The 21,236-nt window shown below is 39.2% G+C and overlaps 1 protein-coding gene across 4 annotated transcripts in view; it reads left to right on the top strand.

The window, feature by feature from the left end:
* The window catches only part of kbtbd8 (kelch repeat and BTB (POZ) domain containing 8), a 58,495-nt gene that overhangs the window by 14,150 nt on the left and 23,109 nt on the right, over positions 1–21,236 (top strand). For 2 of the 4 annotated variants that reach the window (XM_072582501.1, XM_072582502.1), the window contains exons 2-3: positions 18,535–18,742; positions 19,685–20,802. In XM_072582501.1, the coding sequence (XP_072438602.1) occupies positions 18,535–18,742; positions 19,685–20,802 (1,326 nt within the window). Of the gene's footprint in view, positions 1–1,625; positions 1,673–18,534; positions 18,743–19,684; positions 20,803–21,236 lie in introns of those variants that run through there. The other 2 variants (XM_072582503.1, XM_072582504.1) reach the window with 2 other exon arrangements.

Consider the following 21,236-nt stretch of genomic DNA (forward strand, 5'->3'; position numbering starts at 1 on the left):
TGTATAACTGCGCACTTAGAAAACTCGACATTAGGGAAGAGTCAATTTATTGAAAGAGTAATAAACACTTTCAATGGAGGTGTCTATAGATGTATGAATGCCTGTGGAAAGCCAAGTATAAATCAGGCACTGCAACAAAGGTTATTGCCAAAAATATGGTTTAGAGGGAATGTATTAGCAATGTCAGAAGATTGACTAGATAGCCAGTCAGTATGTATAAATGAGTATTTATCTGATTGGTGAGATGTGAAAAGTGGAATCCTGCACTGTGTCCGCAGATTCGGCCTTTTACAATTTGGATCAATGACTTGAATGAAGGGAGTGAAGGTATGGTAGCTAAATTTATCGACGGCATTGAGATAGGAAAATATGTTGTGAAGGTGGCACAGTAATTAGCACTGTTGTGTCAGAATGCCAGGGACCTGGGTTTGATTTCTGCCTTAGGCAACTATGTGGCGTTTGCATGTTCTCACTGTGTCTGCGTGGGTTTCCTCTGTCTGCTCCTATTGTTCCCAAAGATGTGCAGGTTAGGTGGATTGGCCATGCCCTGTAGTGTTCGGGGATGTGCAGGCTGGCTGGGTTAACTATGGTAAATGTGGTGTTATGGGATCGTATGGGATGCTGGACAAATGGTTGGTGTAGGCTTGATGTGCTGAATAAACTCAGTCTGCACTGCAGTGATGGCATGATTCCAATAAGACCAGGATCATGCAGGTGGATTGAGATTGTTTGAGTGACAAATCTGGTAGATGGCACTTGGTATGTGGAAAATGTGAAGTTGTTCACTTGTGCATGATGAAAAAGACAAAGTGTTACTTAAATGGTGAATGACTGCAGAGTTCTGAGGTACTGGGGGGGTTTAGCTGTTGTGGTTCATGTGTGACAAAAATGTAGTATGCCAGAACAGCATGTAATCACAAAGGCTAATGGGATATTATCCTCTTTATTATGCAAGAATTTTGTCTTAAAAAATTATACTTTTGCAAAGGGCATTGGTGAGACCACGTCTATGTGGATGACTGCAATTTTGGTCTAATTTAAGGAAGGATTTGATGCATTGGAGGTGTTTCAGAGGAGGCTTACCAGATTGTTACCTGGAATGTGTTGATTGTCTTATGAGGATATGTTGGAAAGTCTGGTTGTGCTTCTACTAGAGTTGAGAAGAATGAATGGCATGTATGAATAAGATTCTGAATGGTCTTATGTTTGACAAGGAAAGAATATTTGTGGGTCAGTCCAGAGTTGGGTTGCACTTTTGCAATTGTGGGGCTCACCCTTTTAGAGGAGAATTATTTTTCTGTTAGAGGTTTGTGTGACTTTGGAACTCTGTCTCAAAGTGGTGTTGGCAGGTTCTTTGAATATTTTTAAGGCAGAGGGGCATAAGTTCTTGTCAGGCAGGCATATTGATGGGAATGTGGAATTTGAAACACCGATTCACCATGTTTTTATTGAATGACTGAGCAAGTTCAAAGGTGAACAGCTATATTTCTTAAGTTTGTTTACGAAGTTTATAGCTTGAAATATTGAACACAACAGAAGGATTTCATTTGGCTCTTCAGGTTCATGGCCAAGTTGGTGAATTTTATACAAAGGGAAGAATTACCTTTCTTAGCATTTGATTGGATGGATTGACCTCCTAATTGGCATATTTGTCAAGCCCTCTAAGCATATGGTAAGCATTTTTGGTCATGCTATGTCCAAGATATTAAAGTGATTTTCTGTGTATTTTCTCTCAATGGTGACAGCTGTGTTGTAATCTAAGGCTTGAGATGGCACTTATTGGAAGGAGATGCCTTAAAATCAATTGATGGTTAACTCCCATGGTACACAATGACTATGAAGATTAACTTGATAGAGTTGCTGGTTTATGCATAAGTACTGTTCTGTCAAGACCAACAGCATTCCAACCTATTTATGATTGGAAAGGATCACACAACATGACTTAATGTTTTATTAATTAAATATTTTAAAATGCTATTGACCAAATACTTTTCAAAGTAACTTTTACTTCATGCATTTGAACAAAGAATGGTACAGGCCAGGAAGAGGCTCTTGGTCCACCAAGCCTGTGCTGACACATGACGCTTTTTCTCTAAGTGGAAAACCCTTTTGCCTCCAAGCTGTCCACATCCCCCTCATACCTGCCTATTCATGTATCTGTCAAGATGTCTCTTAAATATTGCTGTTGTATCTGCTTCTACATTCTCCTTTGACAGCACATTCCAGGCATTTATCATTGTGTTTTCAAGAAAAACTTGCCCCTTACATCTCATTTGAACTTTTCCCTTTTTACCTTAAATCTATATCCCATAGTATTTCTATCTTGGGGAAAAAATATATCCATTCTAATCTCTATCAGGTGTGTCCTCAGCCTCTGACATTGAAGTGAAATCAAACTGACTTTGCTCAATCTCTTCTTGTAGCTAATACCTTCCAAACCAGACAACATCCCAGTAAGCCTTTTCTTTGCCATCTCCAAAGCCTCCACATCCTTCTGGTAGTGTGGCAACCAGGAATGCATGCAGTATTCCAAATGTGGTCTAACTAAAGTTCTATACAACTGCAGCATGAATGTTTGCCTTTATAAGTATCTTGTACAGCACTCTTCTGGGAATCATCGTCCTTTTCAGATTCCAGTGGATTCTTATTTCCCAGTTCTGACACGCAGATACTTTGTGACCGTTTTCAGGTGTTTCCCTTGGTTTTCAGGAATTTCATTAATCCATCGCTGAAAGTAAAATCAATTGTGCACGAAAAAACATAATTATCTTGCATCTCCTTCACTGTATAATTGTCTTAAGCCTTTTTTTGACTCCGACAATCACACCACCCAGACTTATTATCAGGCAGATTTCAGAACTTAAGCACCCTCCTTTGCCCAAAACTAACCTTTATAAACTCCATGCTTAAACACTGTAATGTGTATTCAGGCTACCTGAGCATTTGTTCCTATTTTGTCGTCTTCCCCATTAATCAACTTAGCCAGGCATTCACAGTTTACGGCAAAACATGAAGATTGAATACTTGATAATTGGCGGGTGATCAGAGCCTCCAATAGAGTAGCTCAAAAGAAAGTTTTATGTTTTTCCCACCACTTCCCCAGCTTCTGCTACAGCCATATTTCCTGTCTTGTTCTGGAAGTATTATTCTCAAATAATGTTTTCTGGGGCTGATCTTTCGGGTTTTTTTTGTGTTTAAATGAAATACAGAGATCTACTGATAATCCAGTCCGTATATTCAGTGGGTATTAGTGAGTCACTGCAACCCAAGTGTAAACTCTAGTAACTAGGTTCATTGAGTTTAAAAGAAAGTGAGAACTAGCATTTTCTTTTATATATATTGGGAGGCCTTGGGAGTTTACATTTGGTGAGTATTACATTCTTGTCTTTTGTATGACTGAGATGTTCTAATCTTAATGCAAGGACCAGCACTGTGTAATTATCAGTACAATCTACTGCAATCTAATACAAGTAAACTTTAATCTTAACATAGTTGATTTAAAATTTTGCAGAATTTCTATAACAAGAAGAAACAAATACGCGCAAATTCTCACATTTGTTTAAAAACCATTCTTTCCAACTGTAACTGCAGTTGTGCTTTGAATTCTAATTTTACAATAGATTGAAATTTTTCTATATATACTCTAATGTTGGTGTATCTAAAGTGGTCAGAAATAAGACAGTACAGGGCTGTTTTTACTTGAATATTTTAACTTTTTTTGCTAATTTGCATGGAATGTTGTTGGTATTTTGAATGCTGTTGGTGAAAATTAAGCCTGCTGCAAACGCTGCTTTGTCTTCAGTAAGATAGTTCAATAAGAGATTAGCATTATATTTTAAAAACATCAAAACTTTTGAGATTAGGATTTTGCGAAATCTCTGTATAGAGAAAGCCAAGCCAATTTGAATTATAAAAAGAGAAAGAATTGCAGATGCTGGCAATCTGAAACAAAAACAAACTCGTGTCTGGAAGTATCTGTGGAGAGAATGCACAGCTAACAATTCTAGTCCAGTGATCCTTCTTTAGAACTGAGTGTGGTGAGGAAAGGTTGGTATAAATGTCAAAGGTGGGGTAGGGGAAGGGGATAGGAGTAAATGATAGGTGGAGACAGAGCCCAGGAGATAGAGCTGCAGTTGGGCAGGTGAAGGAATGAGTAATAGTCAGCATTGTAGTATCAGATGCTAATGGGGCCATTAATAGTTGAGTGAGTTGGTTGTGGTAGCAGTCCATGTGATCACAAAGTCTAATGTGTAGGGGTTGGGGAAGATGTTTGGACCCTAAAATTGTTGAGCTTGATACTTCATCTAAGGCTGCAGGGTCCCAAGTGGAAATGAGATGCTTATTTTCAGTTTTGTTTTTGTTCCAATTTGAATTACAGTTGGCAAAGGTTTGAAAAATACTGGAATGGAAAGCTCCCAAGTTGTATTCTAAAATCTGTGTCTGATGGTAATACAAATGAAATTTGACTTTTATTATTGTAAATCAGTGCCTCTTGTTGTGATGTTTGACATCACAGCCAGCATTTGTAGTATGGGATGGTTTAACGATAGTGACTTTTATCGTTGGAATTTTTGGAAAGTGACTGGTTTCAATGAGGGAGGAAAACGCTTCAATAGGAACTAATTATCCTACTTCTGTACCACCTGCCCCATTTATATTACTTTTGATAAAGCCTCTGAGCAATGTGGAATAATTGAAGTGTGAATCACTTTTTGTCTTGTGCTGACAAAATGGGAAAAAAAAACAATAGAACATGCTTCATAATTATGCAATAAATAAAAAAAACTAGTTTGAATTGAAGTGTACTGAATAAAACATTAGGAAATAGTATGAACATAATTTGAATATCTCAATCAGATTGTGTCACAAGACTCCTCTGTCAGATTTTACATGTACTTAATTAAACTTTTTAATTATACATGTAAAGTACCTAAAGGTAAAAAATTTTGTTCTAACTGGAACCTTTGACTATTTAATCTTGGAAGGCTCAGGTTCAGTCCAAAAACGGAGTCAATTTTTGGATAACGGGCAGAAATGAGAAAGTCATTAGGATAATGAAATTATTTTTAACCAGTTTGCTTGGACTTAGAGTCATAGAGATGTACAGCATGGAAACATACCCTTTGGTCCAACCCATCCATGCCGACCAGATATCCCAACCCAATCTAGTCCCACCTGCAAGCACCCGGCCCATATCCCTCCAAACCCTTCCTATTCATATACCCATCCAAACGCCGCTTAAATGTTGCAATTGTACCAGCCTCCACCACATCCTCTGGCAGTTCATTCCATACACGTATCACCCTCTGCGTGAAAAAGTTGCCCCTTAGGTCTCTTTTATATCTTTCCCCTCTCACCCTAAACCTATGCCCTCTAGTTCTGGACTCCCCGACCCCAGGGAAAAGATTTTGTCTATTTATCCCATCCATGCCCCTCATAATTTTGTAAACCTCTAAAAGGTCACCCCTCAGCTTCCGCGCTCCAGTGAAAACAGCTCCAGTCTGTTCAGCCTCTCCCTGTAGCTCGTATCCTCCAACCCTGGCAACATCCTTGTAAATCTTTTCTGAACCCTTTCAAGTTTCACAACATCTTTCCAATAGGAAAGAGACCAGAATTGCACGCAACATTCCAACAGTGGCCTAACCAATGTCCCATACAGCCGCAACATGTCCTCCCAACTCCTTTAATCAGTACTCTGACCAATAAAGGAAAGCATACCAAATGTCGCCTTCACTATCCTATCTACCTGGGACTCTACTTTCAAGGAGCTATGAACATGCACTCCAAGGTCTCTTTGTTCAGCAACACTCCCTAGGACCTTACTATTAAGTGTATAAGTCCTGCTAAGATTTGCTTTCCCAAAATGCAGCACCTCGCATTTATCTGAATTAAACTCCATCTGCCACTTCTCAGCTCATTGGCCCATCTGGTCCAGATCCTGTTGTAATCTGAGGTAACTCTCTTCGCTGTCCACTACACCTCCAATTTTGGTGTCATCTGCAAACTTATTAACTATACCTCTTCCAAATCTTTTATGTAAATGACAAAAGGTAGAGGGCCCTGTACCACTCCACTGGTCACAGGCCTCCAGTCTGAAAAACAACCCTCCACCGCCACCCTCTGTCTTCTACCTTTGGAGCTAGTTCTGTATCCAAATGACTAGTTCTTCCTATATTCCATGGGACCTAACCTTGCTAATCAGTCTCCCATGGGGAACCTTGTTGAACACCTTTCTGAAGTCCATATAGATCACATCTACTGCTCTGCCCTCATCAATCCTCTGTTACTTCAAAAAACTCAATCAAGTTTGTGAGACATAATTTCCCATGCACAAATCCATATTGACTATCGCGAATCAGTCCTTGCCTTTCCAAATACGTATACATCCTGTCCCTCAGGATTCCCTCCAACAACATGCCTACCACCGAGGTCAGGCTCACCGGATTATAGTTCCCTGGCTTGTCTTTACCGCCCTCCTTAAACAGTGGCAACATGTTTGCCAATCTCCAGTCTTCCGGCACCTTACCTGTGACTCTCGATGATACAAATATCTCAGCAACAGGCCCAGCAATCACTTCTCTAGCTTCCCACAGAGTTCTCTGGTACACCTGATCAGGTCCTAGGGATTTATCTACCTTTAATCGTTTCAAGACATCCAGCACTTCCTCCTCTGTAAACTGGGCATTTTGCAAGATGTCACCATCTATTTCCCTACAGTCTATATCTTCCATATCCTTTTCCACAGTAAATACTGATGCAAAATATTCATTTAGCGCATCTCCCATTTTCTGCAGCTCCACACAAAGGCCACTTTGCTGATCTTTGAGGGGCCCTATTCTCTCCCTAGTTACCCTTTTGTCCTTAATGTATTTGTAAAAACCCTTTGGATTCTCCTTAATTTTATTTACCAAAGCTATTTCATGTGTCCATTTTGCCCTCCTGATTTCCCTCTTAAGTATACTCCTACTTCCTTTATGCTCTAAGGATTCACTCGATCTATCCTGTCTATACCTGACATATCCTTCCTTCTTTTTCTTAACCAAAACCTCAATTTCTTTAATCATCCTACATTCCCTATACCCTACCAGCCTTCCCTTTCACCCTGACAGGAATATACTTTCTCTGGATCCCTGTTATCTCATTTCTGAAGGCTTCCCATTTTCCAGCCATCCCTTTACCTGCGAGCATCTGCCTCCAATCAGTGTTTGAAAGTTTTTGCTGAATACCGTCCAAATTGGCCTTTCTCCAATTTAGAACTTCAACTTTTAGATCTGGTCTATCATTTTCCATCATTATTTTAAAACGAATAGAATTATGGTCGCTGGCCCCAAAGTGCTCCCCCACTGACCCCTCAGTCACCTGCTCTGCCTTATTTCCCAAAAGTAGGTCAAGTTTTGCACCTCCTCTAGTAGGTACATCCACATACTGAATCAGAAAATTGTCTTGTACACACTTAAAAAATTCTTCTCCATCTGAACCTTTAACACTACGGCAGTCCCAGTCGACATTTGGCAAGTTAAAATCCCCTACCATAACTACCCTATTAGTCTTACAGATAGCTAAGATCTCCTTACAAGTTTGTTTCTCAATTTCCTTCTGACTATTGGGGGGTCTATCATCCCTTTCTTATTTCTCAGTTCCATCCAAATAACTTCCCTGGATGTATTACCGGGAATATCCTCCCTCAGCATAGCTGTAATGCCATCCCTTACCAAAAATGCCACTCCCCCTCCTCTCTTGCCTCCCTTTCTATCTTTCCTGTAGCATTTGTATCCTGGAACATTAAGCTGCCAGTTCTGCCAATCCCTGAGCCATGATATCCCAGTCCCATGTTCCTAACCATGCCCTGAGTTCATCTGCCTTCCCTGTTAGACCCCTTGCAATGAAATAAATGCAGTTTAATTTATTAATCCTACCTTGACCCTGCCTGCCCTGACTCACTTGTGTTCTCGGCTGTACCAGTCTCAGATCGATCTTTTTCCTCACTATCTCCCTGGGTCCCCCCCCTCACCATACTAGTTTAAATCCTCCCAAGCAGTTCTAGCAAATTTCCCTGCCAGTATATTAGTCCCCTTCCAATTTAGCTGCAATCTGTCCTTCTTGTACAGGTCATTTCTACCCCAAAAGAGATTCTAATGATCCAAAAATGTGAATCCTTCTCCCATACACCAGGTCCTCAGCCATGCATTCATCTGCTCTATCCTCCTATTCCTGCCATCACTAGCTTGTAGCACTGGGAGTAATCCAGATATTACTCCGCTTGAGGACCTCCTTTTTAAATTTCTGTCTAACTCTCTGTAACCTCCCTTCAGAGTCTCAACCTTTTTCCTTTCCAGTGTCGTTGGTTCCAATGTGGGCAATGGCCTCCTGGTCCCTCTTCCCCCATGAGAACAAACTGCACCCTCTCTGAGACGTCCTTGATCCTGGCACCAGGGAAACAACACCCCATTCTGCTTTTTCTCTGCTAGCCACAAATGTCTGTCTGTGCCTCAGACTACAGAATCTCCTAACACAATTGATCTCTTGGAAGCCGGCATACCCCTCGTTGCACTAGAGCCAGTCTCAATACCAGAAACTTGGCTGTTCGTGCTACGTTCCCCTGAGAGTCCATCACCCCCTACATTTTCCAAAACAGCATACCTTTTTGAAATGGGTATATCCACAAAAGATTCCTGCCCTAGGTGCCGACCTCTCTCTCCCTTCCTGGTGTTAACCCATCTATGTGACTGTATCTGAGACTTCTCATCCCTCCCCCTGCCCCCCCCCCCCCCCCCCCCCCCCCTCCCCAGCCCCAATAATCACCATCCATAACAAACTGTTGCTGTTGCAAATTCCTCATTGCTTCTATCTGTCTCTCCAACCGATCCACTCGATCTGATAAGATTTGCATCCAACAGCATTTATGGCAGATATAATCTGTCGTAACCCTTAAACTCTCTTTAAACTCCCACATCTGACGAGAAGTACATATCACTGCAAAGGCCATTTTTGCTCTTTCACAATCTACAGACCCAGAAAATAATACCGTCTTATTCCTCTACAAACACTGCCCCAGGTTAAATTAATAGCTATGGCTTATATTTTAAGTTTGATCAAGAGACTTCTCTCCAAAAACATATAATCAAGAAAGAATCCACTATACTCACTACTGCACCCTTTCTCTTGGACAGACTTAAAACAACAATTAACTTATCTGATTCTGTGAACTTCGCCCAACAGTTCCTCCAAGATTAGTTGTGAAATTCACTTTGTTCATTTTCCCAGATGCACTCTGATGTCCAGCGATGGACTTGTGACACACCTAGGGCAAGTAGGACTTGAACACAGCTTTGGTCCAGAGAGCTGGTCATTACCCCTTTGCTGCAAGACTCAAGAGGTTCTTACACAAGATTAGAACTTGAGGTTTTGAAGTAATTTTCTTTCTTATTCAGCCTTTGTGTACATGTGATAACATACCTCTAAGGCAGGTGAGAGTTGAACCCTGACCTTCTAGAACATAGAACAAAACAGCACTTCGGCCCTCGACTTTGCACTGACCTGTGAATTAATCTAAGCCCATCCTATCCAAGGATTGTTTAAATGCCCCTAATGTGACTGAGTTAACTACATTAGCAGGCGCTGCACACCCTCACCACTCTCTGAATAAAGAACCTGCCTCTGACTTATGTCTTAAATCTATCACCTCTCAATTTGTAGCTATACCCCCCTCATACAAGCTGACTTCATTCTAGGAAAAATACTTTTACTGCCTACCTTATCTAATCCTATGATCATCTTGTATGTCTCTATCAAATTCCCTCTTAGCCTCCTTCTCTCCAATGAGAACAGACCCAAGTCTCTCAGCCTTTCCTCATAAGACCTTCCCTTCAGACCAGGCAACATTCTGGTAAATCTCCTCTGCATCTTTTTCAATGCTTCAACATCTCTTAACAGCACTATAAACCTATGTACATGGACCCCAAGATCCCTCTGCACAGAGGTAGGGACACTGTCACAGCACCACAAGAATCCCAAACAACATTAATAATTTCTCAAAATGGTATAACTGGAGGTACTTGTGCACTTTAGACAGGACCTAATATATTAGAATTCTAAAGAATAGATTAGATTAGAGATTAGATTACTTAGTGTGGAAACAGGCCCTTCGGCCCAACAAGTCCACACCAATCCTCCGAAGAGCAACCCACCCAGACCCATTCCATTAAACCTGACACTACGGGAAATTTAGCATGGCCAATTCACCTAGCCTGCACATCTTTGGACTGTGCGAGCAAACCGGAGGAAACTCACGCAGACACTGGGAGAATGTGCAAACTCCACACAGATAGTTGCCCAAGGCAGGAATTGAACCCAGGTCTCTGGCGCTGTGAGGCAGTAGTGCTAACCACTGTGCCACCGTGCCGTCCATTAGGGTATAGTTCTATTAATTTCCAAAAAGGTATGTGGGTTCTGTTTGGTGGAGGTGTTGCCATAGTGAGTGTACCAGAAAACCGTTGTCCCCCAAGCTTTTGTTTATCTGCAAAGGGCACAAAGCCTGGATAGGTTTTCATTTTCTGAGATCAGATTAATATACATCGCTTACCTATGCTTCTAAAAGTTGCATTGCGAGCCTGCCTGATGATCTTTAAATTGGTTATTATTTCCAATTAGCACAGTTGTGGTTATTCAATAAATGTTGTGCATTCATGGAATTGTTTTGAATGTTGGTCTCCATGTTCTGGGTTTTGAAGGCGCAGTCTAATTGAGTACGATCTTGTTGCTGTTAGGTTCTTTTCCTTGAGATTCTTGCACACCTGATTCAACTACAATATGCCAACTTCTGTGAACAGCCGAAATTTATTAAGCAAGTACAAGCTTTGGAGGATCACTTAAAACTCTTCGCAATGCTTGTGCAGTGTGCTAAGAGGAGCTCTCTGAACAAAGGAATCAGTTCTTCCTTTACACAAAATCTCCCATCACAGTCAGTAATGCTCACAAGACAACCCCCAGTCACTCCCTCACATCACATGCCACTCAAGACACAGATGATCTCCAGAAACAGTGTAATTTAGATCATTCCTTAAGATCTGGTGTGAATCATTTTTTTAACTGCACTGAGTAGTCAAAACTTTAGCTGCAATATTCTTATTGATTCTGAATAAGGGATGATAATGTAAATGTGCTCTGAATAATAGGAGTGATTTCTTTTTACATTGTACCTGCAAAACAGAGAAACATATCACCCTACCTCCAGGACATCCAATTATTTTAAGTCAGCAGAGCAAATTAACCCCTTAACATCTCAGTTGCAAGCAGCCTGTCATGGAAATTAAATCAACTTGACTCAAATGCTAGCAAGAGCAAAGAAAAAGTTTATTTTTGGACTGTGCAGAGTTGACCCAATACATTGACAAGGTGCTTCATGCAAGGGGTGCCTGACTGCTTTCACATATTCCCTTTATACTATACTTCACTTCTCCTTATCAACATCTCAAGGCCAAGAGCCTGGGACATTCGAGTTCCTTTCCACATATGGAGTTGTTTTTCTCATTCCTTGACTGTTGATATGATAGTTTACTGTCGGTTTAACTTGACATTTTTTCTGTCTGTCTGCAACGCTTTGCAAAGTCAGGCCCTTACTACTTTGTTTCAACCATGCTTTTATAGATTTCACAATAAATGTTAATTTTCCATTACACAGCCAAAAAGACTTGCTGTTTGATATGATCCATCTGCCCTTGTACCACTGGCACTGAAATTCATTTCCCATGTTACTCAGTATGTGGTAGGCTGAATGGCTTTTGGATTGACAGTAGTCTCTGGTGAAGAAAGCCTCTTGTATTACAATTTCATAGCCGAGTGAAACAGTGAACTTCAACTGTTCCTCAAATTATTGGGATACCTTACCTTTCCAGGGTAATCTGAAATAAATGTATTTTTTAACAACAAGTATAATGTCATTGGACCTATTTATGAGTGTGTTTGATGCACAGCCAGACTGTTGGCATAACCATTACAAAGTCATAGTCATATAGCACAAAAAACAGACCCTTCAGTCTACTCAGTCTATGCCAAACCTAATCCCAAACTAAATCGTAGGGTTCCATTGATATACCCTTTTTGAAATGAAGACTGCATGGTGAACAAATAGCTTGTGCCCCCATTTACGTAGTTGCCAATAAATGTAATTTTACAGTTTATGGCGATAGAGAAGTTTTCAGTCCATCATTTAACCTGTGATAGTAGACAGCAGGACTGGCAAAATCCTCAAGTAGCATGTTTAGGAAAAAGCGCTTGCTGGGTAGTTCCGTTTCAGAGGTGAATTTGTGTGTGATGGACTCATTTAAGTTATGTAGGAAATTGTGTTGTATAATGTGAGCCAATGCTACCTTGCTAATCTATCCACTGTCTCTTGTGTTGTCTGCCTAGTCATTGATGAGCTAAAATTTCATCCAGTTAAAATATAATGAAAACGATAGCTATTACCTTTTATTCTGCAATGTTGCTTCCCTGGACACTGCTGGAGACTGAACCCAAGTACTTGCAAACTAAGTGACACACTGGGCTTTCAGTTGAGTTTCTTAACCCACTTCTGATTTACTGTCACTCCCTTGGCACAGCTGCTGTCGCATCCCTCATCTGGTGTTCTGTTAAGTTCAAACTCCTTATTTCTGTGCTTTTCTTACCTGATCTAAAGTTAAGCTCACTCAAACCTTTTCCAGATCCTGATGTCATTGCACTCCTGTGACCTATTATGCTATGTTTACTGAGCAATGACTTGAATGTAAAACTCTCATGTTTGTATTTAAATCTATCTCCAAGGCATTGCTTCTCTCTATCTCACTACCGATAATCTGTTTTGGTCTCTTGTGCATCTTCCACATTTAATTCTGATGGTCATGCCTTCCACTGTGCTTACCTACATCTGAATTTCCTCTGTACTACTTCACACTCATTCTCCTTGAACACCGTTCTTAAGCTTGCTTCTTTGGTCTAGATTCTGGTCTCGTATCTGAACAGCCTGATGCCTCCTTTTAACTGTCACGTTTCATCTTGCTTTTTTTTGAACCAACTTGGGATGTTTTCTTTTAGGAATGGTAGTATAAATTAACATTCTTGAATAAAGAAATGATTGGTACCTACAATATTTTTGTCTAAACGGAAAAAGCTAACTTTTAAAACTGATTTTATTTAAAAGAATTCAGTCGTATTGTTTCATTTCCCAACAGTACTCTTCATTATTACATAATTCACATAGTTTGTACAATACAGTTTGGTTTGTGAGTTAGGTATAGTTTGTTTGTTTCTGTTCAGTTTCATGAAATATGTATTGGTGTAATATTCTATACAATCTGTATAGTTCTATGTCTCTCTGTACTTTGATATATTCAGATTTCTAGGTGCACAGTGTTAGAACATAGAACAATACAGCACAGAACAGGCTCTTTGGCCCACGATGTTGTGCCGTCATGTTGCTTCAGCTTTAACTTTTGTAACTGGTATTCAAATTTTCATTTTAAATTAGAAAATTGATGGGAGATTAATGGCCTGTTTTTGGTTTAGTCATTTTTCTTTCTAGCGGCCCTCAGTATGTCCAAAAATGAACTGATATTTTATTGAAACAATCAGTGCAGGATATCTATTTCATACGGGTCTTTGTTTTTAAAGAAGTGTGATATGCACATGTTTGCCTCCTCCCATTATTACTCTATTTAGGTTTTGCAAAAGAATACCAATTTGTTTGTTGAGTGATCAAAGACAGTAAGATCATAGAGCATAGGACGAGAAATTCAGCCATTCGGCCCATTGAGTCTGCTTCACCATTCAATCATGGCTGATACGTTTTTCACCTCCATTCTCCTGCTTTCTCCCCATAACCTTTTCATCACGTTGACAATCAAGAACCTATCTATCTTGATCTTAAATGTACTCAATCACCTGGCCTCCACAACCTTCTGTGGCAGTGAAATGCCACAGATTCACCACCCTCTGGCTTAAGAAGTTTCTCTTTATCTCCATTCCAAAGGGTCTTCTCTTTACTCTAAGGTTATGCCCTCAGGTCCAAGTCTCTCCTGCCAGTGGAATTTTCCCAAAGTTCATTCTGTCCAGGCTGTTCAGTATTCTGTAAATTTCAATTAGATCCACTCTTATCCTTTGAAACTCAATTGAATACAGACCCAGAGTCCTCAAACATTCTTCATATGTTAAGGTTTTCATTCCTGGGATCATTCTCGTGAACCTACTCTGGACCTGCTACAGGGCCAGTACATCCTTTGAGGATGAAGCTTTTCAACTCTGGAGAATAATTCCAAAAACTATGGACATTTGAAAAGGTTGAACTTTCCGAAGGTTTTTGACAATGTATTGCATGGCGGATTGTGAGGAAGATTAAAGGGACAGTGACAGTATTGATACAAAACGTTTTAGGGACAATGCAGAATCTATATTTCATGATCCCCAGGGGTCAGTATTAGAATTGGTGCTCCAAATTAATGATCTGGGCACTCGTGTTGGCTGAATGTACAATTTAATATCATTGAATGTTTTATGTCTGCAGGGGGTTCTGTCATTTCTAAATAAATGAAAAAAATAGATTTTGTATTGCCAATAATTTTGTCAAAGTTGCACTTGTGCATCAATATGCTGTTAAGCTCTTTAACATCCAAAATATTGTGATATGTATTTATAAAAATAATTGGGTAACTGGAAGTGAATTTGAATTCAGACTGAAGATTTGAGAGTATTGGTGAACTGATCCAATGTCAGTTGATTTCATACTGATACCCTTAACAGTTCTGTTTCCTTCTTGGCAAATTAGGTGAGCAGTAATGGTGTGAATGATATAAGCAATGATAGATGTTCTCATTGCTTTTGAATGGACTGCTGATGCACAGTGTGAATAAGACTGTGCATGATATATTGATATATTGAGTGCTGATATATTGAGATCAAATTCTATGATAGGTGTGAAAACTGAATTGTTCTTGCGATATTAGAAAAACTGCAGCAAAAACAGAGTAACTGAAGTTACAAACGCACATTGGTTATTTTCAATATTTTCTATGAAAAAGCAAACTAAAATTGTACAAGTTGACATATTTTAATAGCTATTCAAGAGCATAAAATTTGAGAATTAATGAAAAACACATCTTGTTGAAGATTGTTTTAATTTTGCACTTATCAGGGCATTTAACTGAATGTCACTTTAAAGGGAAAACTAAAATACTGAGATGAGAGTACGGATTGGCTGGCCAGTGCACTTTGTTTGGTAGAGTTATTGCAATGGGGAATGTCAACCAGGGTAAACTGGTGCAGTTGGTTAGGATTCTTGTGACTTGTTCTGATAAGTGCAATAGGCAAAGCTTCAGATATATTTTAAGGGAAATTGGTATTGCATTATTTGTCAGCATGTTTACTTTGAATCATCTGTTTATACATAAGCATTTTAATTCATGAGATGGTGGTGGGATAGTGACAGGAAAAGGAATTCTAATCTATTTGTAACAAAATAGAAACAAGCGGCATGGTTGCTCAGTGGTGAGCACTGCTGCCTCACAGCGCCACGGACCCGGGTTTGATACCAGCCTTGAGCGACTGTCTGTATGCAGTTTACACATTCTCCCTGTGTCTGCGTGGGTTTCCTCCCGCAATCCAAAGATGTGCAGGTGAAGTGAATTGGTCATGCTAAATTGCCTGTAGCATTTGGGGATGTGCAGGCATTAGTTAAATGTAGACTAATGGGTTAGGGAAATGGGTCACTCTTCAGAGGGTTGTTGTTGACTTGTACCAAATGGTCTATTTCCACACTGTAGGGATTCTATGAAAATCTAAGTAAAATCATTTTGCTGTGTGAGTATCATGACTGTAAGCAACTCTGGTCAGCGCTTGGGCTTGTTTCTTACCTTCCTTACTTTCATTCTTAACTTCACTCCCATTCCCCTTTATCCTGCATTTTAGCACAATGATATGTGGCATTGTGTAACAAGGTGGATTGTTATTCACTTTTAAAATAAAGTTCTCAGCAAGTAATATGAGAAATAATTGTTACTCAGCAGATGCTTTTTAAATGTGATTTTAGAGGTGCTAGTGTTGGACTGGGGAGTACAAAGTTAAAGATGACACACTATAGTCCAACAGGTTTACTTGGAAGCACTAGTTGTCGGAGCCTTGTTCCTCCTCTGGGTGGTTGATGAAGGAACAGCGCTCTGAAAGCTAGTGCTTCCAAATAAACCTGTTGGAATATAACCTAGTGTTGTGTGATCTTTAACTTGTTAAATGTGTTTTAAGAAACTTATTTTCCTAGCAGCAACAAGAGCATTTAATTCAAAGGTCGCCAAGATAAGATTGCTGTTGACACTCAGCGTTGTATCAAAAATCAAAATATCTGATGTTGGAGCAGACAGGTGGTGTTGCTGTCTCAATCCATCCTTCCACATTGCTGCAATGTGAATATTTTCTTGTTCTACTCTGTTAATTTGCCTTTCTAGCTCTCTTTGAAGTTATTTTAGGGTAGGGCAATTGATCTGTTTTGGGGCTAGTGGACTTGGACTTTTTCCTTTTTAGCACTCTGACCGAAGAGCAGAAGAACCACAAATTTACATGTCTACTTCTGATCCATTCTGCTGCATGTTCTTGATTTTTTCCTTCAGTGTCCTTTCATGCAGCATAGTCAATAACTGACAAATCTTTTAATCATTGTTCAATTCTAAGATGGAATGTTTTAATATTTAAGTGAAAAGAAAATTACTCCTAATATCTTGAATGAAATTGTTAGAGATAGCCGCATCCACTTAATTTACCCTCTTGTCAATTCCTCTGTCTCCCCTTGCCCTGGTGATAAGTGTTTGTGGAAAGTGGATGAAGACTAGTGCAAATTTAGGATGCTCGAACCCAAAATCAAGTAACCTAAGATTGATTTAGAAACAACCTATTTAAGGGCAAGGCTGTAAACAGCTGGCAGTTTGTCCTCCAGTGACGACAATGGTAAATTAGGATTGCTATAGAATCTGGAGTCCAGAGTCTAGTGAAACAAATATCTGTTGAATATTTCATATTTTGTTTATTTTTGGTGCCACTCTGTTCCAGAAAATGACTTTAAGTACATAAGCCAGACTGACACCAGCATAGTGCTGCGGAAATGTCGATTGCCAGAGATGTTGCTCTGGGGGGGTCGAGGGTGGATAGACATGGATATGTGGATTGTTGTAACACCTCTCAATGATACTTGTAGGATCTTGCAGTATGAAAAGTAACTACTTGACCCTTCAAAGTAATTAGAGTAAAGATCTTTTTTGATGCGGTACTGTCTTATATGAATGCAAATCTTTCTGCTTTCCAGTTAGTGGATCAAGGGTATGCTGAGATTAAGTCAGTAATAAAACATCTTTTCCATTTAACTTCAGTGCTTGTAATATTTTAGATTGCTACTTAAGTGGTATGAGTTGTAAATAACTAATTTTGAACGTATTAGTTTAGATGGCTTAACTTATTTTTTGGGCTTTGCTAGTTGTTTCATATGTTCAGTTCCAAATACAAGTCCCATTAGCAAGACAACACTGACAATGTGAAGATCAACTTTAAATTCACAATATCTGGAGTTATTGCCAATGATTTACCTAGAAAGCCTGAGAAAAATTACTTTTACTTCAAACCAAGCAGATTCTGGATTTATTGTGACTTGCAAATATTGTAATCATAGACACTCTCTTGCAATAAGCCAAATCTATCAGGAAGAATTTCAGTTTTATTTTTATTGTGACTGGAATGGAATGTACATCAGCCATCTTATAATTTAAGGCACTTTGAAATGTGATGCAGTTATATCTAATTAAAATAGCTACTCCACTTCTATTAAAGTATGCATGGATCCCTTTCACTTCAGATCATTTTCCTCACAACTGATGACCTTTTGTATTAAAAATATTAAACAAGTGGTTGCTAAGAATTATTTATCGTGTTGTATTAACAGGGAATTAGGCTGGAACATGCTAACCTTTTACTTTTGTTCGGGCTGCCTTCTGCCATATCAAGCTTGAATTGTTTGATTTGGTGCTTGAGGAGTGGAAAAAAATTCTTATCCCTGAATTTTACTGCAAAGTTCTCAGCATCTTCATATTGGTATGACTGAAATAAAAATGCCTGAAATAGACATCAAGCAAGCCCATGTCAGCATCTGGTGGGGGTGGAGGGAGGATGATTACTAGTTCAGATAGAATTAGCAGAACTATATTCTGACTGACAGACTTTGAAGTTAATTCTTCACTTATTGGGCATACCATGATAAAGAATCATTGGGCATATAACGTTAAGTCTACTTTTTTCTCCACATGCTGCCAGACCTTCTGAGTTTCTCCAGCAATTTGTCTTTGTTTCAACTCTCCAGCATCCCCGGTTCTTTGGTTTATCATGATTTTGGAAATGGAAATGAAATTATACTTGCTAAATATTTTGTTTATTTTGAGGTTTAGAATGACGTGTGCATTAGTGTGAATATATCTACATGACTGTCAGGTTTTTTGTGTTAAGCAGTGAATAATAGTGCCCTTGTTTCCACAGAATTGAATAAATTTTTACTGGGACACAATGGAGTTTCAAGTCCAAGTCAGAATATCGGGATGGACCCTGCACATGCATGTAGCATTCTGCAGCAGCTTAAATGTATGTACGATGAGCAGCAGCTGACTGACATTGTGGTGGAGGTAGATCATGGAAAAACGTTTTCCTGTCACCGAAATGTACTCGCTGCAATTAGTCCTTACTTTAGGTATGCTTTTGCTGTTTTGGTAGCTAGTCACATTTAATATTACACACCAACATATGGCTTATCAAAGTAGTGGGAATGGACAAAATAGATGTCAACTGAAACAACAATTTTGTCTTCAAAGCTCATTTCTGAAGGATGCGAATGACATACTTTCAAATGAAAAATCTCTTTTTTTGCTTTAAAGAAATCCTTAGCTGGTGTCCAAGATGGCTTTGTTATAAAGAACTGGACTCAAAGTAATTTCAGTTTACAATTATTTTATTCAGTCAGCCACTGCGAAATAAGTTAAATAGTTTTTATAATTTGTTTTCCATAAAATTTTATTTCCTGTATAAAAAGTAGTAAATTAAGTAAAGCTGTTTTATTAGAATCAAATCTAAAAAGCTAATTCTTCAGTCCTTTTTGGATTTCAGCAGTTAATCATAAGTTTAATTTTTGAGTTTGCTTCATGTTAAGATGTAGATTCACAAAGGTTTTGAGTAAAGTAGTTAATGTCAAAGAATTCAGGAAATTGGATTTTTAGGTTGTATCAATTGTTGGTATTCCTCTAAATTAGATGGCTACTAATTCAAACTATTGCATGCTTTCAATGCATAATTTGGGTTGATATCCCAGTGGAATACTGAGGGAGCTCTCTATCAGAAGATTTTTGACATCCCAATTGTTTGAACTACCAGAACTTTCAACATTTGAACTTATTCAAATAACTGAGGTTTCCCAGTTCCCTGACCAACATCCCTTAACCGATGTATCCAAAACAAATTGATCAGTAATTCATCCCATTACTGTTTGTAGATCTTTGCAGTGTAGCAACGCTTATTTGCCCACAACCAGCAGAGTAATTAACTGTGCAAGATGTGCTTTTCTGATGCATGACTAAATGGATGAAAATTGCTTATTCCAGAATAGATTCAATTCATTAAACTATTTTTAATTTCATAGGTCTATGTTCACAAGTGGCCTTACAGAGAGCACACAGAAAAAAGTGCGAATTGTGGGAGTGGAAGATGATGCGATGCGGCTTGTGTTGGACTATGCATATACATCTCGAGTATCACTGACAGAGGTTAATGTACAGGCTCTCTTCACAGCTGCAAGTCTCTTCCAGATCCCATTGTTGCAGGACCAATGTGCCCAGTATATGATCAGCCGACTGGATCCACAGAACTCCATTGGGGTTTTTATGTTTGCTGATGCTTATGGACACCAAGAATTGAAGGAGAAAGCTCAAGATTATATTAGAAAGAAAATTTTGTGTGTTGCCAAAGAGCAGGAGTTCCTCCATTTGACTAAAGACCAGCTCACAAGCATTCTAAACAGTGATGACCTAAATGTGGAAAAGGAAGAGTGTGTTTATGAAAGCATAATTCAGTGGCTTGAGCATAACAGAGACAAAAGGGAGCCACATCTTGCAGACATTTTTGCCAAATGTGTACGTGTACCTCTGATGGAAAAGACTTTTTTACAGAAAATCCCTTGCACTTTTGCACAGGTTATGGCTAGAAACTCCTCAGAACATGGAAACAGTGACGGGGCTGATAGCTGTAGACCAAGACTTGGTATGACTGCTTCACAGATGATTATCTGCTTTGAGGCTGCCAACAAACACTCAGGAAAGAAACAAACTGTGCCTTGTTTAGATACTGTCACAGGAGAAGTCTTCAAATTATGCAAGCCTCCTAATGATTTAAGGGAGGTGGGAATCTTGGTGTCACCTGATAATGATATTTATATTGCAGGAGGTTACAGACCAAGTAACAGTGATGTATCTATAGATCATAAAGCAGAGAGTGATTTCTGGATGCATGACCATGCAGCAAACAGGTGGTTACCCAGAGCTCCATTACTGAGGGCACGAATTGGGTGCAAACTAGTTTATTGTTGTAGCAAAATTTATGCAATTGGAGGTCGGGTGTATGAAGGTGATGGACGGAATGCTCTAAAATCAGTGGAGTGCTATGATGCCAGAGACAATTGCTGGATAGCTGTTTGTCCAATGCCTGTTGCAATGGAGTTTCATGCTGCTGTGGAGTATCAGGATAATATCTATGTACTGCAAGGTAAGTGTGTATGGATGCCCAATGTACCCATTGTTGTATTGCATTAATTTTCATCAGTTTTTATGTAGAGTTTTGACAGTTATAACACATCTTAAACTGAAAGCACTGTAAATAAGATTGGAGCTGAATTTAAGTGTAGCAGGGAATATAGTGGTTAACCTACAAGGGCTTGCACTAAGGATCCAGTGTCATGCATTCAAGTCCAACTAAAGCTGTTAAGGAAATTTAAATTCAATAATTTAAATCTGGAATAAAAAGTTGATCTCAGTAATGTTAAACTCAGATAGAATTTTTGACAATTAGTTTTGATTCACTAATGTCTTTTCTTCCAGCTGATAATACTGGATGGGTACAGGTTGTAGCATTAAAACCTGGATTGATAGACCCTAAGGTTTACTTTGCAATTTGTTTACCTTGGTGGGTGGTCAGTCACT

The sequence above is a fragment of the Chiloscyllium punctatum genome, chromosome 12, assembly GCF_047496795.1.
Source record: "Chiloscyllium punctatum isolate Juve2018m chromosome 12, sChiPun1.3, whole genome shotgun sequence".
In the NCBI taxonomy this organism is placed as follows: Eukaryota; Metazoa; Chordata; class Chondrichthyes; order Orectolobiformes; family Hemiscylliidae; genus Chiloscyllium; species Chiloscyllium punctatum.